Here is a 16,925-nt window from a genome sequence, read left to right as displayed (position 1 = left end):
ACAACAACTAGCTTTCTCTTCCCACTTTTTAAGTAAATAATAGTAAAACTGAAATGAGTTTACATTGTCATTATTAGCCTTAAGTGTTAAAAGTATAACACCTACATACAGATTCCTCCAAAAGAGGGGCAAGGAGTACTATCCAATACTGCAAGAACATTCCTTATGCTGTGCTGCAGTAAGGAAGCATTTTTAAAGTTCACTGTAACATCAGGCAGGCTCTGGCTCTTAAAACTCCAACTACTTATTAGCAGGATCTCCTTAAATGTCACCATTGCTATGAAATTACTGTAATTGCTTCGAAATCACTTACTATGCAAAGATGGTTCCATTGTAGCCATTCATGCAAGATTCAACAATGTTTTTAGCCACACTTGAGAACACAGACTCCTGGGGACAAGGGAAAGAGAAAGCACTTGGCACCACCTGTTAAAGTAGCTGTTATATCAGTGTTTCCTATGCCATAACTTTATAGCATATAATAGATGCATTCCTTAAGGGCAGACACGCACCATGAGCCCTGGAATTCTCACAGAAGATGATACATCCTAAGTCATTGTGACATAGATCACTCTCTCTGAAAAAATTGTATCCCTTGATAAACTCAAAGAGAAATAAAATGCAGCATCATAGAAACAGCTTCCAAGAACATAGTAATAATTTTGATCCAGTGGTTTTGATTATGTTACACAGTTTATACCATCGGTAGGCCAGGTGCCTGTGACACTTAGAAAATCTAGCTTTCAACTTTTGCCACTGCACAATGGCACATTCAGCAGAGCTGCACAACTTAGCCCCATCTGTCTTCACATTTTTCTCTTAGATCTGCAAGAAAAGCCTAGCTATAAATAATAGCCTAGAGAAGGTGAGGTTTTTGGGAGGTTTTGTTTTGTTTGTTTTTGTTTAAAGAATTTAAATGGAATTGGGAGTCCTAGCAGAATTAAAATTACGTTCAGAATATCAATCACCAATATTATAGAAATTAAATTGAAGGACTTTCTTTCCAGTATTACTTGTCCCAGGTGGGCATTTAAAAGGCAAAAGTGTAAGAAGGAAATATAGTAAATAGAATAGAAACTCTGAAGTTCCTTAAATACAAATGTGCAGGGCCAAGAGTTGAACTTGATGATCCTTGTGAGTCTCTTCCAACTCAGCAGATTCTGTGATTCTGTGAAATCACATCTTAATATCAGCTACTGACTGCCAGTTATTTTTATACATTTGTGTCAATAGGCAGATTTATTTTCTCTCTATGGTGTTACCATAACGTTTACAAACAAAACCTTCAATTTTAATTCAAACTCCAATTAAAGAAATTAACAGCAAAAAAAAAAAATCACATCAAAACTGTTAGAGAGCAGAATTTAGTGCAGCATTCTGTACTATAACAATGTATTTCCATTCTGACCACTGCAAAAAACCAGACCTAATGCACTACGTCTTTAGAAATGCTTAGCATAGTAGCTGCCAAAACTTGGGTGAAAATAGCAGTAGTTATGAGATTCTGGAAATGATTACCTGTGTTGTTTCCATATTTGCAACATAATCAAAAGTGAAGATCTTAGGCTCAGGCTTTGAGTGCAGACGGATGGTTTTTGATGAAAGCACAGATAAACACAGGCCATGATCTCCATCTGTTAGTGCAGTGCTGTCTGAAGGGGGACGCACCCGAACAAAGACTTTGATAGCATCACCTTCAACACTAAATAAATGTTTATGCATTAGATTACTTCCAAATAGATCAGCTGCCTGATAAAATTAAATGCAACAATCAGATGAAGCATGCGAAGCCTTACAAAGGTCTGTCCGAAAATCATGCTACTTGTAGAGAAAATCAATAGAGGTAAAAATGTGGCAGATTCAAAAAGCAAAGAACATGCAGTTACATGCAATTCATTGCTGTGACACGTAGCTTTAGCTCTAAAAGAACACATTGCACAGTGATCACAGGATGCCCTTCTTACTCCTGGAAGCTTTAATGGAATAATGGATCAGATAATGCTACAGTCCAGCAAAAAAGTTGCCAGCATTTTTATTTGGTGCTCACAAGAAGGGGAAAAATAATCAATTCTTGATCAATGAATCAAATAAAGGATAGCAAGTGCCTGCATCTAAAACATCCCTAACCAATTTCATCACATTTATCGGCTTTAAAAAATAACTGTGCATGACTTCCATCAAGGCTCTGAAGAGTTCTGCCATAAATACCAATACACCAATAAAATAGTAAAGAATTAAATTCTTCCATGAAGTGGTAGGAAACTTGGATTTACTTTACTTCATTCTTTTTCAAAGGTTTTAAGCAGGAGGGTGTTGTAACTGCAATTTTTACTTTTGTTTACAAGAAAGAAGAACAGTTTTAAGAGTGGGGAAGGGTTTTCATGAATGAAATGTGCAGTTGGGTAGTGGCAGAGGAAAGGGCTGAGAACATAAGCAGCAGCTGAGAAAAATCCAGTATAACATTTTCCTTAAGACATACCAAATTAATTTGCCAAATGTGCTTTCATTATTCTGACTTGTGGCACAGTTTACACTTGGAAGAGGGCTTTTTGGTTTTTGTTTTAGTTTAGGGCTTCCTCGCAGGACTGAAGTCCCTAGTGGGATATTTCTTCATATAAACTCTAAAGTGCAGCTGCAGAATTAGTGGACAAATGAAAATTTATTGCATGGCAGCATTCCAAGAGCAACCCAACATGTCAGTGTAACCGTTTCATTAAGAATACATTTTTTTAAAAGCCTCTAAGGATATTAGGAGAGAAAGGCAGCAATCCTAGGCAGGTAAAGATTGAAAGAAAGAACTTTATTTCACAGAGTTATGCTAGGTTTTGTTTCTGTGCAATGTGATTAATAATATATGGGAACTGGCCAGTATTATTTTACCTAGATGAGTTCTGCAAAGATATTGAAGAATCACGCAGACCTCCTATAAAAGAAAAGAGACACACAAAAATTAAAATTACTGCTCAAAACTCGTGACTTAAATAGAAAATACTGTAAGCAGTACAGAGGGAAATAAATGGAGAGCCTTATAAATACCTGTTTTGTGCATGAACAGAACTGCATGAAAATATTTGGTAAATATCTTCCTTTGGCAGAAGATTTCAGTTTGTTACAGAGGAAGTGAAACCTTCATTCCCTTAATGTGAATGTGCACACACTTATCAATGTGCCATTTGTTTATTCTGGCAAAAAGGAGGCTCTGGGAGACCATATCACCCTACAACTGCATGCAAGGAGGCTGGGGTCAGACTCTTCTCCCAGGTGACAGGACAGGACACAGCCTCAAGCTGTGCCAGAGGAGGCTCAGGTTGGACATCAGAAGGAATGTCTTCACTGAAAGGCTAATTAGGCTTTGGAATGGGCTGCCCAGGGAGGTACTGGAGTCACCATGCCTGGAGGTGTCTGGAATGCCACTCAGTGCCATGGCCTGGTTGACAAGGTGCTGGGCATTCATAGGTTGGACTCCATGATCTCCGAGGTCTTTTCCAACCGCACTGATTCTGTGAGTGAGGCTCATTTTGCACAGCTTCAGACTTCAAGGAGACAGCACACATTGCCCCATAGGTAGATAAAGGGACTTATTTTTTTACTTAATCTGACATCAAAGTCCATAACATAATCGAAACATTAACAAAATTAACAAAATTGTATTTAGAAAATAAGCAAAATAACAGTGAAAGACAATGCCTCAAAATATTCTAATAATAAAGCATTTACAGAATCTTTATAAGCACACGGGTTTTTTTTGTAAGAGGACCACCTTTAACAGCAGAGCAAACCATGATGTGCAAAGATGCCTACCTTCTCTTTGACGTTCACACTACCTAAACATCCTGCTGCTGCTGCATGAGCTTTTTATGTGCTGTTTTTATTTACTCAACATCTGAGAAATATTTTAGCTTCTAATGAAGCAATTTATTCTTTAATTAAACAAGTTATCAAGGAAAGTGGTGCAGTTAAAAATTGAAATCAGACTGATAGGTACTAGAAGAGTCCTGGGAATAGCCTGGATTTGTGTCAGCGGAGGTTTGGGTTGGATATCAGCAAAAGGCTCTTTACTCAGAGGCTGGCTGGGCACTGAACAGGCACCCCACGGTGGCGGTCGCAGCACCAGGCTGACAGAGCTCAGGAAGCGTTCGGACAGTGCTCCTGAGCACACAGTGTGATTGCTGGGGATGGTGCTGTGCAGGGCCGGGAGTCGGACCCGATGATCCTTAGGGTCCCTTCGGACTCAGCTTATTCTGTAATTCTGGGAAAGGGCCGACTCCCAGGTAGCCGGACACCACCGGGGCAGCGCAGGACGGAACTCCCCGGGAACCTCTGCCCCGCCGGGGGACACCGAGCCCCTCGGCATCCGGCCCCACTGCTTCTCCCACGCGAGTGATTCCCCGCCAGGGCACGGAACAGCGCGGCTCTCCTGGGCACAGCCATCCCTCAATCCCCCTGCTCCCCGAACCGCGGGCACACCCCCAAGCCCCTTCCCGGCCGTTCCCCCTCACCTTTCTCGCCAGGAGCCATGGTCACTCCAAGCCCGGCGACTCCCGCCCGCCCACCGCTCCAAAATGGCGGCGCCTTCAAATTTGGCGCTCAGCGGCGCGGCCCCGCCCCCTGACCGAGCCCAGCTCGGGCGCCGCCATTTCCCCCGTCATTGGCCGGAACGGAGAGCGCGCGGCGCGCCCCCCCGGAAGCGCGCGCGGCGGCTGTGGCGGCGGTGGCGGCCATGAGCAAGAGGAACCAGGTGTCCTACGTGCGGCCGGCCGAGCCCGCCTTCCTCAGCCGCTTCAAGCGGCAGGTCGGGTATCGGGAGGGCCCCACGGTGGACACCAAGGTAACGCCCTGGCCCGCGGGTGGGAGGCGGCAGCGCCCGCTTCCCGAGCCTTGGTGCCCGCCCATCCCCGCCCGCTCGCGTTGTGGGCTGTGGGGAAGCAGGGTTTGTAATGCAAGGGGGAGCCGTAGTTACTCGCTGAAACGGACTGAAATCCTCTGTGTAACTTGTTTTGCTTTGTGTTGGCGGATCAGAACAACTGCAAGGCTGCTGAGGCGGCCTTACGGAGCCGCTTCAGCCTCTCCGTGCCCGAGGGGGCTGTGGGGGCACGGGGCGAGCAGCGGGGGTGTCCCAGCTTGAACTGGACTTGAAAAAGCCCCGGGCGGTGGAGGAGGGGGGCGGTACGAAAAAAATGTCGTAGAAGTACGGTAGAAAATTATTGTAAAGGAGTTAACGTGAGTTCGAACTGGAAGAGGACAAATTATGTTCGACACATAGAAAAAAATTCTTAGAGGGTGGTGAGACAGGCTGCCTAAGGACATTGAGGATGCCCCGTCTCTGGAACTGTTCCAGGCCAGGTTGGATGGGACGCGCAGCAGCCTGGCCTGGTGGGAGGTGCCCTATCCACGGTGAGGGGGCTGGAACTGGATGATCTTTAAGGTCCCTCCCTTAAAGAACCTAAAACATCTTGCTGTAGGTTCGTGGTCGTGAACTGTGTTGTCATGGCTGGAAAGGCAGGGAGTTAAAGGGCAGCCTTTCCTGAGGCAGTTTTTTTCTGCTTCCAATGTGATTTTGCATGTGTTTCCCTCTAAATAGGATTTTACAGGATTACCTTAAGAAATGAACTTCTCGTTTTTGTATATATATACATATTCAGTAGATTACAGTAATACTATCTATACTTTTCCTTACAATATAAAGTTTTCAGGTTCTCTAATATTGCCAAACTTCAGGTTGCTGCACTGAGGTTTCCATACCAGAAGGTTTATTTAAAAAAAATAAAACATTACCCGAATTGATTCTTCTGTCCCAGTGCACAACTTTGAGAGAGCAGAAACAGGAGTATGATGTTCCTTGTGTAAGTGCTGCTTACAGTGATTTGTTTAGCCAGGTTTAATAACCCAGCCACCATGGACCCACAGCATAGAAGGTTCAAGTTTGGAGCCATGCATTTAAAGCTTTTCTTAGTGTTGCATAGCAGACAGTGCTGCACAGTCAAGATGGCAAAGAAAAGGAATTAATTTCTTGCTTTCCAAGTTCCTTCTGGTTTCTAATTGAAGGAGCCCATACTCCCATGCTAATGTTTTCAATAGGAAGCCATGTCTCAGTGATGGGATTGGAGTGTCCTTTGGATAATGTGTGTTGGAAGGGCCTGGCACTGGCAGCTTTGCCAAGTCTCTTCAATAACCTTTCTGCAAAAGTGAAACCAAGTGAAACCACTGGCCCACAGCTGGAGTGATGATCAGGATGGCTTTTATTTCTCTCTTGTCCAGAGAGAGCAGCTTCCACTTGCCGATGATGACAGTGACAACGGCAGTGACAAGGAAGATGAGCAGCCTCAAGTGGTGACACTGAAAAAAGGGGACTTGACTGCAGAAGAAGCTATGAAAATTAAACAGCAAATCAAAGAGGCCTTAAAGTCAAAAGAATCAGGTGAATTTCAAACTACTAATTTCTTGCTTTGTGTAGTCAAAGAGATAACCCACAAAAGTGGATCTGATACTTGCTCAGCTTTTTACTGTTTAATTTTGATTAGTTCTGAATTTTTCACTTAAATAATTTGCACTTCTGGATCCTAATCTCAAGTCATTAAGTACATATTCAGGCTGTCTGGCTTTTTATAATGATGTAGTTCTGTGCTTCTTGATTGTGCACCATCCTCCCTCTAAATACTTTCTTTAAATATTTTTGTGTTTTTGTAAATTAACTTTTCTGTTGTATTATTCCAGTGCACAGTCTTTTGACATCATCTGTGATCATTTTTTAACTCGTTGACTAGTTCAGTTGAATTTGACAGTGGAGTGGATGTTTAAAAGGTAATTGTATGAGTTCATGAAAGAGGGTGTCAGGGTAGAGGGATTCAGGTCCGTGGAAAGAATTGCAGATGTGTTGCTTGGGAACATGTTCACTTACCTGACTGGTCCATGTCATTACTTGCTTAAAATCAGCCCCAGTATGTATTGTGACTTGCAAATACATTAACCAAGATAAATAGATGATACAATAGTGTCAAAAACCAGCAAGGTCCAGAAAAAAAATGTTTTTCTGTGTTCTGGTTTAGGGCACATTTGGGGGAAAACCTCCAAAAGGGGGCCCCCCCAGAAAGCAAACTCACACGGCCCCTTCCCCCAACTCGTTTGGGAAAAATTTCCTTGGACAGAAGTGGGAAAAACCTGTTTATTTAACAGGTAAAGCACTCCCCAGCACAAAAAATGAACAATACCAGATGACAAAATTCATTCATTGCTCTGGAGAGATGGCAAATTCAGGAAGTCTCTCCTGGGGTGGTCGCTCTGTTACAATCTCTCCCGCACTGGGAACGCTGCTGCCCAGAGAAGGCCCTGGTGGCCACAAAGTGCAAGCTCTCAGTGCTGCCCGGGTCCCAGTCCAGAGCAGGTTTGAACAGTTCCAAGAAAAGGGAAAGAAAAGACAGTTCAGGGAAAACTTCCCTGCCTCAGCTAGCTAAACTAACTAAAAAGCAAAGGAGGGCCCTGTTCTGCTCTCTCTGTGCCCAGATGAAACAATCCAGCACAGCATGTAGAGGAGCAGTGCAGTTTCTGATAACAAACTCCATGCTTCTTCTTCTCCCTGCCTTTACTCTCAGAACCAGTCTTGAAGGCACAGAATATAATATCCAGCATAAACAGAGCAGAGGATTGGGGATGCAAGCATCATAAAGTCACCCTAGGACACTCTGCCACAAAGAATTACACAGAATGGAAAGATGGAAGTGGTGTGGAGGGGCTGCTGCAGTTTTACAATAGGGATGAGAAACTACATTTGATGGATACAGTTATGTTAAGAATTTCTCTCAGTATTCATCATTCAGGTATGATTGACATAAGTGCTTTGAGTGTCCAGAAGCTTCAATCATCACACAGGGTGTGATGAAATGGAGCTTTATTTTTTGCTGGCAGAAGACCTGACAAATTGAATGTAGCTACTGTTGTCTCTAGTGGAAATGTCTTGACAATTAAGAATATAGGAACTGGAACCCCACAAGTATGAAATAGAAAGGTGAATCATAGAAACTGGATGTCTTCTGTGGTTAGCCATTATTTATTAGGCTATCTACAAAAGCTGCCAATTGAATTTAGAGCGCACTGTGAGGTCTAGCATATGGCTGTCAATATGACATCCTTAGCTTCTCTCTTTGTCTGCCATTTGGATTTGAAAATTCAGGTTCATGCTGTTTCTGTGTAGATATATATGTTAAAATTCAAATGGTATAAATGGACAAGTCAGTAACAGAAGTGGGAGAAAATATGTTGAGAATCTTATATATTTGGAAAAGCAGATTGATGAGAAATCCTAATTTTTAATGATGTAGGTTAGCTTGGAACTAAATAAACCACATCCTATTTTCTGCAGGTAGATCTGTATTTGTTAGGTCTAAGCAGGTATATGACTTGAACTCCTCTGAGAATATTTGCTCAGCTTTGGGCTTACTTCCTGGTGTCTTGTTATTGAAGTGCAATGCATAAAGATGCTTGGTGTCACAGTTTCTGAAGTCATCACAAAATTTCTTTTCACCCTCCTAGTATTGGGAGAAGTTTCAGCTTATTGGAAAGAAATATCATGGTTCTTTCTGAGCATTGGCTTCCTTTTCATATAAGCAACTTGAACTTTGAGTGATCACAGTAGGAGGAAAAATGATTTTGTGAGGCTGGGCAAAAAGAAGTAGTTGTCCATGAGAATCTATTGAGGTGGAGTCCATGCTGTGAAAAAAGTCCAAAAGAGCTACCAAGCTGAATACACAGTGTGAAATGGAAGTGTATTTGAATAGAGTGACTGAACTTACTTGGTGGAAAAAGACATTCCTAAGACATAATTGTAAGTAGTGAGGATGGCAGTTTTGAGTTCCTGTAGGACTTTGTCACCTCTGCTTATTACCCCCCCTTCAGTCCTTCAGTAATAGCTTGCATTTGGAGGAAAAAATCCACAGAAGTAGGTAGCAAGAGTGTTGGGGACTGCTGCCCTCTGTTCTGCATTATTGTGTTACTGTTCATTCATCTTTGCGGTTCATATGAGGTCTTCATGTTCTTCTCATTTTTGTGGCTCATGGGAATAAACAGGGTAAGTTCCTCTGCTATGGAGAGAACCCAGGGTGAAATTTCCAATGAGGAAGGTGAGTGTGACTATGCCAGAACTTTCTGAAGCCTTTTTTGCATTTTGGGCCATTTTTGCACTGTCAGTCTGACCTCTAGATTTAAATTTTGATTTCTAGTCTGAGATAGGTATTTAGACAGCGTTTACTTCTAGCTTAATAAAGAGAGTTTTGAGTAACATGAGAGTTTCTTTTATTTTTTTGGCTTTCAATTCTGAAAATGGGAAGTATAAACAAAGTTTGGTGCTGCATGACTTGGTTGCATTTCATGTTACTTTGATTTTAATCCCAGAGTTGAAAGTCAAATTAATTTAATAGCTACTAGACCTTATTATATAGTCCCAAATCAGATCATTAGTGAAATTACATGAAGTTAGAAAGGTTATAGGAAAGTAAATTTCTCAACTGATAATCTTCCTTTCCAGCATGCATCAATGCTGAGGCACTTTGATAGATCCTTAGAAATGTGCTACTATCTATCTGTTGTGGATACAAAGTTTTTCAGAACTTGGGAAGCACTCAGTTTTGAGGTTCTGCCATCTTTTCTCTTATATTGTAGTGATTATTAAGATCATTAGGATATTAGTGATTAAAGGACCATGTCTTCAGGTTTAGGATTGTGATATTACTCCAGAATTTTCCATATCTCATTTACATACTTTCACCTTTGTTTTCTTCTATAACCATTTTGACATGGCTACAGCTTTTGTTCATTTTGATTTTGTTTATTTTTAATTTTAGATACCAGACGTTGCTATGACTTGATTTTCTTTTATAGATGAGTAACATTTTTGCATTAATTTAGTAAAACCAGCTGATTAATGTCCTAGCTGCACTTAGTTGCTTCCTAAGGCAGAGCAAATCTCAGCTTTTCTGTTGGCTTTTGCAAGTAGAGTCACAGGGATCTTTTTTATTTAGGACCAAACCTTTCTTATATGAGAAAACACCATTCTATATTGAAATATTTTTCTCCATGGAGCAGAGACTCAGAGGCTTTTTAAAAAGAAATAGTTTGTGTATCAGCAGTGATTTTGCTTAATGTTTTATGCATAATGTAAAAACTTGTCACTGTTGGTTAAGAGACAAAGAAAAATGGTCTTATGAAAAATTAAATTTGCACAAAAGAAAATACATTAATTACTGCAAGATAGTTTATCTTAGCATTCGTTACAGTCTATAAAATAGATTTTTTTTCTACTGCTTTTCTATTTCATATGGCCTCTGGGACACTCTGACATATGCAGATGACCAAACTTGGTAGAAGGTGTCCTTTCTTGTTCAAAGCCTTAGAATATTTTTCTTGTTTCATTCTATGTGCTGGGTTCTGGGGAAGGACAGTAGAGGGAAGAGGCAAGGAGAACAGAGTCCCTGCTGTCCTGGCTATTGGAGCCCTTCCTGAACAAGCACAGGCTCTTCTGATTTAAGCAGCTGATGTATCAGATACATCTCACAGAGGTAATGCTGCTCTGTGATATATGAAATATTTCACATATATGTGAAATAGCAGGAACCTAAATCAAAGCCAACTTTGCAGTATTTAAGTGAAGAAAAATTTCCCAAGTGTTCTCATGAACAATTGAAACTGACTATGGAGCAAGAGTGACCTTCTTATCTTCAAACCACCAGTGTGCTGAATTCCTGGGATAAATGCTTCCAAAGGCATGGATGGAGAATGGATGGCCAGAAAGAATTGGAAGGAGCATCTGAAATGGCTGACCTGAGCTTCTAACCTTAGAAACCATTAAGAAATTTGCCAGGTTATTGTAATTTTTTTCTTTACCTCCTATCTTTGAATAGACCTATATGGATTCCACGGTTCCTCCTGTTGCTCCTGACAGTTTAGTGGCACTTGTGTTTCCTGTTGTTGCCTCATTGACATATGTGGACAGAAACTGCTGAAAAGTGGTGCTGCTAACTACACAAATGACTACTAAATAAAAATACTCTGAACTGAAGAGCAGTATTTCATTTTCAGTATTTCATTAAAACTTTATTTTAATATATACCTTGAAATAATTAGAAAAGAAGAAAAAAAAAGAAATTTCTGATTTTGTCGTTTCTTAAATTGATGTCACTTGTGAAGTAAGTTTTCAGCTCAACATCTGACTGTGCTCATGTTGGTCAACCAGTGGTTTGTGATCCAGGTAAAAAGCAGGAATGACTAAGAACAGTGGGAATTTGAACTACTAGTGTAGTTTTTGACTCATTTTTGAGAAGTGGATTTTATTATTTCTCCTGTAGTGTTTTTATGTATTTTACTTCATGTGTTTCAGAAATCCCACTTTCCATAATTCATAATACTGAGTCTTTTATTGGGAATCTGTTTTAAAAACTACCAACACTGAGATTGTTTCTTGAGTCTATTTTTTTTTTGCATTGCTTAGTACAAGTCAATTTTTTGTACATCTTTGATGGAAACAAAAAAGATAGCTGACACATAAGAACCTGGTGAAATTACAAAGGAAAGTGAAGTCATTTTACCAGCTGAAAAAGACAATCTTAACACATCAACACAAATTCCTTGAACTGCCTCATAAATTTTTTTCAAAAAGCATAGTCTGTCCTCACACTCTCCACATGTAGGCTAGGCCTACTGTGTTTCCTTATCTGCTTCATTCTTTGTCAAGCACTGCCAGCACACACTGCTCTCTGAAGCTGGCCTGGGCTTCCTGCTGAAAGGAATGTCCTTGAGCATATCATGGAATTTTAACAGTGTTTAACCAGGCCAAGAGCTAAAATAATTTCCTTTGATACAAAATGACCTGCAAATAGTATTGTAGCCCTGGAGGTCAGAGCTGAGCTAGTTGCCATTTTGGTGGAGTTTTGAGCTTTGCTGTTTGTGCCCTTAGCTTATTACATGTTGAAATTCATAATGCAAAGATACTTATCAGTTTCTCCATGTGGTTGGCAAAATGAAGTTATTTTGTGTAGTTCACAGTGTGGGTAGCAGGCCAGTTGTGAGTAAAATTAAAATTTCTGTCCTCTCTTTTTCCGTGGATTACAACTATGTAGCTGTTTTTCTGTTTTCTTTTATGGATATGCTTTGAACTATATTTTTAGGGGTTAGGTTTTCAAATTTACCTAAGAATTTACTCTAAGAAAATGTAGTAATCCATTTGTTAAAGAGTATCCAATGGGAGTTTGATTTTTTTGCTCCTCATGCTTATCCAGTAGCTGGTTGTGTCATTTCCACAGCAGTATGGATACTGTATAGAGCAAATAGACAATTGTGTCTGCACAGAGGGGAAGTTCTCCTTATAGATAGATTTTTTTTTCAGATTTTGGCTTAGATTGTTCCTCAGATCTTGTTTAAATTAACAGATCTCTATTTACAAATAAACACTGTAGTTAGGCAACAATTAGTAAGGGGAATCGTTTGCTATTAAACTTCTTAGCCTAAAAATGGAGGCCTAACTTCTGAGAAAAAGGATGCATAGTGTATTCTGATTTATTAGGTGTGATATCCTTTCAGGAGTTCTATTTCCCTCCCAAAATTTACAGTAGGCACTTCCTGAACTTTTGTATCACATGTACAGCATCTAAACACTGTGCAGAGTTCACAGCAGATCCACTGAGAACTCTGCTTTTCATATCTACAGTTTGTTATTGCTCCTAATTCCTTGTGACTGTAATGGTTTTCTAATGTGCCAAGAATGAAGTATTTTTCCCCAAACCTGGTTAGTTATTTTCTACATAGTAGTATTTTCTCATAAACTAGTGTAGAATTATAGAATCAAGGAAATGTTTGGCTCGGAAAAGACATCTAGGATCCATGGAGCCCCACTTATTAACCTTGCACTACTTTGTTGCCACTAAACCATATCCCCAAGGGCCACGAGTTCTTTGAACGCTGCATGGATGGTGTTTCCACTACTTACCTGGACAACGTGTTCCAGTGCCTGATCACTCTCACAGTGAAAAAATTTTTCTTAGTATACAATCTGAACTTCCCCATGCGGCCATTTCTTGTTCTATTGCTTGTTACTTGGAAGAGACTGATTCCTACCTCACTACAGCCTCCTTTCAGGCAGTTGCAGAGAGAGATGGGGCCTCCCAGAGCTCCTTTTCTCCCGGCTGGACAACCCCATGTCCCTCAGGACTTGTGCTCCAGTTCATCACCATATGCACCTCTTGGAAGGATGCATTCCATAGAAGCCATTGACAGAATTGCCTAGTTTTTCAAGCTAGGTTTCTTCTTTAAGAGGGTCTCTGAAACTTAAGGCATTCTAAGTTGATGTCTTCATTTGTACCACACAACCCTTAAGGTACCAGATTTATTAGTTGTATTGTTTTGAGAATGCACTGAGGAGAGTTTCAGCCAGTGCTGTGTAGATAACACTGAAATGTTAAGTATTCTGCTGTAGTGCTGATATACTGAGGAAAGAATTTGTGCTAAAGAGAAGTTATTTATTGGTTTTAATTAAACAGCACATAATCTTGTCAAACACATTTCTGTTGAGTAATGAATTTCACAAAAGTAATTTAGGAAAAATATCTTGCACAGAACCTACGGCTCCTTAACATTCTGTCACATATACATTATAAAAATTGCAAACTACTGCAGCGTGAACCTTTGTGTCTGATACGCAAATTTACATTACACTTTATCTTCCAGAAATACTGCCCTGATGCTGTTACTTATGCAGTAGCTTTCCCATTCATGCCTGATAATCATGGAAGGGACTTCTCCTGTTTTCAAGATGGTTGTCTGCTCCTCTGCATGCACTAGAGCAAAATTGGTCAGTTGGAATAGTTGGGTGATGTTGCAGATACAAAGAAACCCTGAAATTTTCATCCATTATGATAAAAAAGGGGACCTTCATTGCCACGTGATCTTTTCAGCTGTCTCAACAGGACAGAATATATTAGGGAAAAAAGTTTTTCTTGTATATGTGCCACTTTGTTATTTAAAGAGATGCCATAATTCTGAAATAAATGCATTTGTTGTCATAAATTTTACAAATACTGAAGCAGAGTGAGAGGATCCTATGAAGTTGTCCTCTCCATTTTGGTAAGTGGATGTGAATGGAATGTGAGGGAAAAGCTCTCATTCTGCTCACAATCTCTTCGAAGTTAGAGCTCTGGTTAGTGAAACCCCATTTCCAATAGGACCTGCAGGAGGATTTTCTTCAAGGGCTTGCTGACATGAAGCAGGTGTGTGTACATGAAGGCCATTCATTGATACAGAGTTCATGGCCAAAAGTGTATTTTCATGATTGTTGTATTCTCTCAGAGGCCTTACTGATTTTGGTTCAAGGTCTGTATGTGTTTGTGAACATATGCAGATGAGTTCTGACTTTATTCTCTTTATTACAGATGATGAACCAGAATCTGCTGATGGAAAAATTATGTTCAGGAAACCAGCCAAACGTTCATCAGAGAAGTGTTTGGACTTCAATGTAAGTTCAAGTAAGAAGATGAAAGAAGCAAAGAAAACCAAGGGGGAAGCATCTACTTCTCAGAGTACAGCTAAGCAAGTAAAAAACAGCAGTCTTCTGTCATTTGATGATGAGGAAAATGATGATTAGGGTTGTATTTTTTTTATGCTTAACTTGCCCGTCTAGAGACCTGGATAATATTGAGGGCTTTCATGGGAATAGAAGCATGGTGTCTGAGTCTTCTCTTACTTTGCTATAGTCCAACTAGAGAAATAATGTATAAAATTAGCATGAACTAAGTCTTTGCAGTTAGTTGGAACTGTATGTCATGTCTTAATTTTAAAGGAGAATTTAACCATGTATGTAAAAGCTATTTGAGGTCACAAATGAGTAGCAAATTATACCTGTATATATTTAGCTTACAAATTTTCAGTCAATTTTAAAATGCCCTCCATTACTAAAATGTATTTTGTCTATATTGAATAGCCTTAGTTGACAGTTACGGTTTCTACCTGTTATTGTTGACATTCAAAAGGGAGACACTTCATTGATGTTAAACAGAGACTGAAGTTTTCTGTCTCACAGCTTAACAAAATTTGCACAACCTTTGCATTTGTGATTTGCAAGATTAGCTCTTGCAGAGCCTTGTAGTAAAGGAGGCTGCATTTGCTAAATTTGTGTAGTCTTGATCCTGCCATTGGTGAATGCAGTCTAAGAAACATCATATTCATTTGAATTGGTTATAATAGCAAGGTATAAAGATTTTGATTCTAGTTGATGGTATCAACTAATGCAAAAGAAGCCTGTGCACTTTGGTTTTGACACTGATGGGCTCAGTGGTTTGATGGTGTTTTGGGTTTTTTTCTTAGAGTATATTTGTTCCAGTTAACTACTTATATGTTCATAATTATTTGGGATCTCAGACAGCTTGTTTAAAAACTGTATTTCATCTTTAAGCTGTGGAAAAGCATTAATTTAGTATTCTTCAAGTAGGGGGGAAGTTGTAAACAGGGAATTTAAGCCAAGAAGCACTATAGCTGTGTGTATCTTGGTTTAAGACAATTCCTGGGGCAGACACTCCAAAATGAGTTACTGCCCCTTTTAGCTTTAACTGCTTCCCTTTCACTGATGAGCAGAGATGAAAGCAAGAACATATAAGTGAGAAAATAAAAGTTTACTAAAAAATGAAACGGCAACAGGCAGGATAACAGTAATCATCACCAGATACAAAGGTGCTGAATCTCATGGACTGCTTGGGAACAAAGAAGACAAGATGGCAGAGAAACCCCTCCCCAGAAATGTTGGCCTCCATAGAAGACCACGTGGTCAGGGGACAAAGGCAAGCTGGTGCAGAAGCCCCTTCTCCTAACCATGTGTTGGAGAAAGAACAAAGGGAAAAAAACCCACCACAGCATCTGTGATTATGAAAGTCCCTCTTCTCCAAACAACAACCAATGAGGAACAAGGACAAAACAAAAAGTAACCTGGACTCCAAAACCAGTCAAATGCTGCTGATCCGTTTGCTCCACATCACCAGACAAGGTCTCTCTCCTGGCAGCAGAGCAGCTCCATAACAGTGGCAGCTGGAACTGGTCAGTGGCTGAAACTCCTGAGGGGACTTGGCCTCCTCCTCAGCAGAAGATGATAGGCACAGGCCTGGGGCAGCCCAGGCTCCACACCCTCCCCACTGCCCCTGAGCGCTGCTGGGGGGCTGGAGTGATCCTATGGAGCAGGGGCTGTTCTGGTTTTCCCACTGTGGTGCCATGGCTGGCCAGCCCAGGTGACAGCAATGAAAAAGGAAGGAAAAAAGGTCACAAGAGAAAATCTTCCCTGGCCCAGAGACCAAAACAAAGGGGAGCTTCTGCCTTGTGCTGCCTCAGCTTCTCAGTAACTAGCAGGAACAAAAGAGAGGCCTGTGTGAGTGTTGTCTCATTTTAAAGGGATCCTGGCATCTTCTGCTTCCATGAACCTGTGGCAAGACCCTCTGGTTCTGCTTCTGACCCCCAGGTCTTAAAGGGAGAGTAAAAATCTTGGGCAGGGGAGGGGAGAAAGAGTCCATTTCAGCATTTTTCTGTAACAGAACAGAATTGACACTGAGAGCTGATGGGATTTTGGAGAACGAGATGGTAGGGATGTCACTTGTGACTTTGAAATTATTTGGATGTATGGTGTGTTTGTAACCATATGAAATCAGTTCTGCTGCGTGACAGGACATTTGAAATTATTTGGCCATTAAAGCTTCATCGAGGAGCATATTTCAAGTTGCTGTGTGAAACAGCTGGTTTTAGTTTCATCTGGTAGTAAACAATAAATTATGTTTTCTTTTAAGTGGTCCAAAGATATTTTAATAAAAATTTCAGGACATGAAATGAGATTTTTTTTGGCCTCTTGGTATTGGAGCGTCCTGTACCTGCTGCCTGTCTCCCTACACACCAGCTTCCTGCAGCATAACATC

General features: G+C 40.6%; 2 protein-coding genes across 2 annotated transcripts in view; one reads left to right on the top strand and one right to left on the bottom strand.

Annotated features, from left to right (window-relative positions):
- The window catches only part of KIF15 (kinesin family member 15), a 33,874-nt gene extending 29,349 nt beyond the window's left edge, over positions 1-4,525 (bottom strand). Inside the window, exons 1-4 of the mRNA XM_058805841.1 lie at positions 4,500-4,525; positions 2,881-2,923; positions 1,519-1,702; positions 314-390 (exon numbers count right to left, since the gene is read on the bottom strand). Coding sequence (XP_058661824.1) covers positions 314-390; positions 1,519-1,702; positions 2,881-2,923; positions 4,500-4,518 — 323 coding nt within the window. The 5' untranslated portion in view covers positions 4,519-4,525. The remainder of the gene's footprint in view (positions 1-313; positions 391-1,518; positions 1,703-2,880; positions 2,924-4,499) is intronic.
- Positions 4,526-4,683: 158 nt separating this feature from the next.
- On the top strand, positions 4,684-16,839 carry KIAA1143 (KIAA1143 ortholog). Its single transcript, XM_058811562.1, has 3 exons — positions 4,684-4,828; positions 6,259-6,418; positions 14,409-16,839. The coding sequence occupies exons 1-3, from the start codon at positions 4,721-4,723 to the stop codon at positions 14,618-14,620; spliced, it is 480 nt and encodes a 159-aa protein (XP_058667545.1). The 5' UTR covers positions 4,684-4,720; the 3' UTR covers positions 14,621-16,839.
- Positions 16,840-16,925: the final 86 nt, after the last annotated feature.

This window comes from Ammospiza caudacuta, chromosome 1, assembly GCF_027887145.1.
Source record: "Ammospiza caudacuta isolate bAmmCau1 chromosome 1, bAmmCau1.pri, whole genome shotgun sequence".
Taxonomy (NCBI): Eukaryota; Metazoa; Chordata; class Aves; order Passeriformes; family Passerellidae; genus Ammospiza; species Ammospiza caudacuta.
Note: the sequence above shows the minus strand (reverse complement) of the source record. Positions and strands in the feature narration are given on the sequence as shown.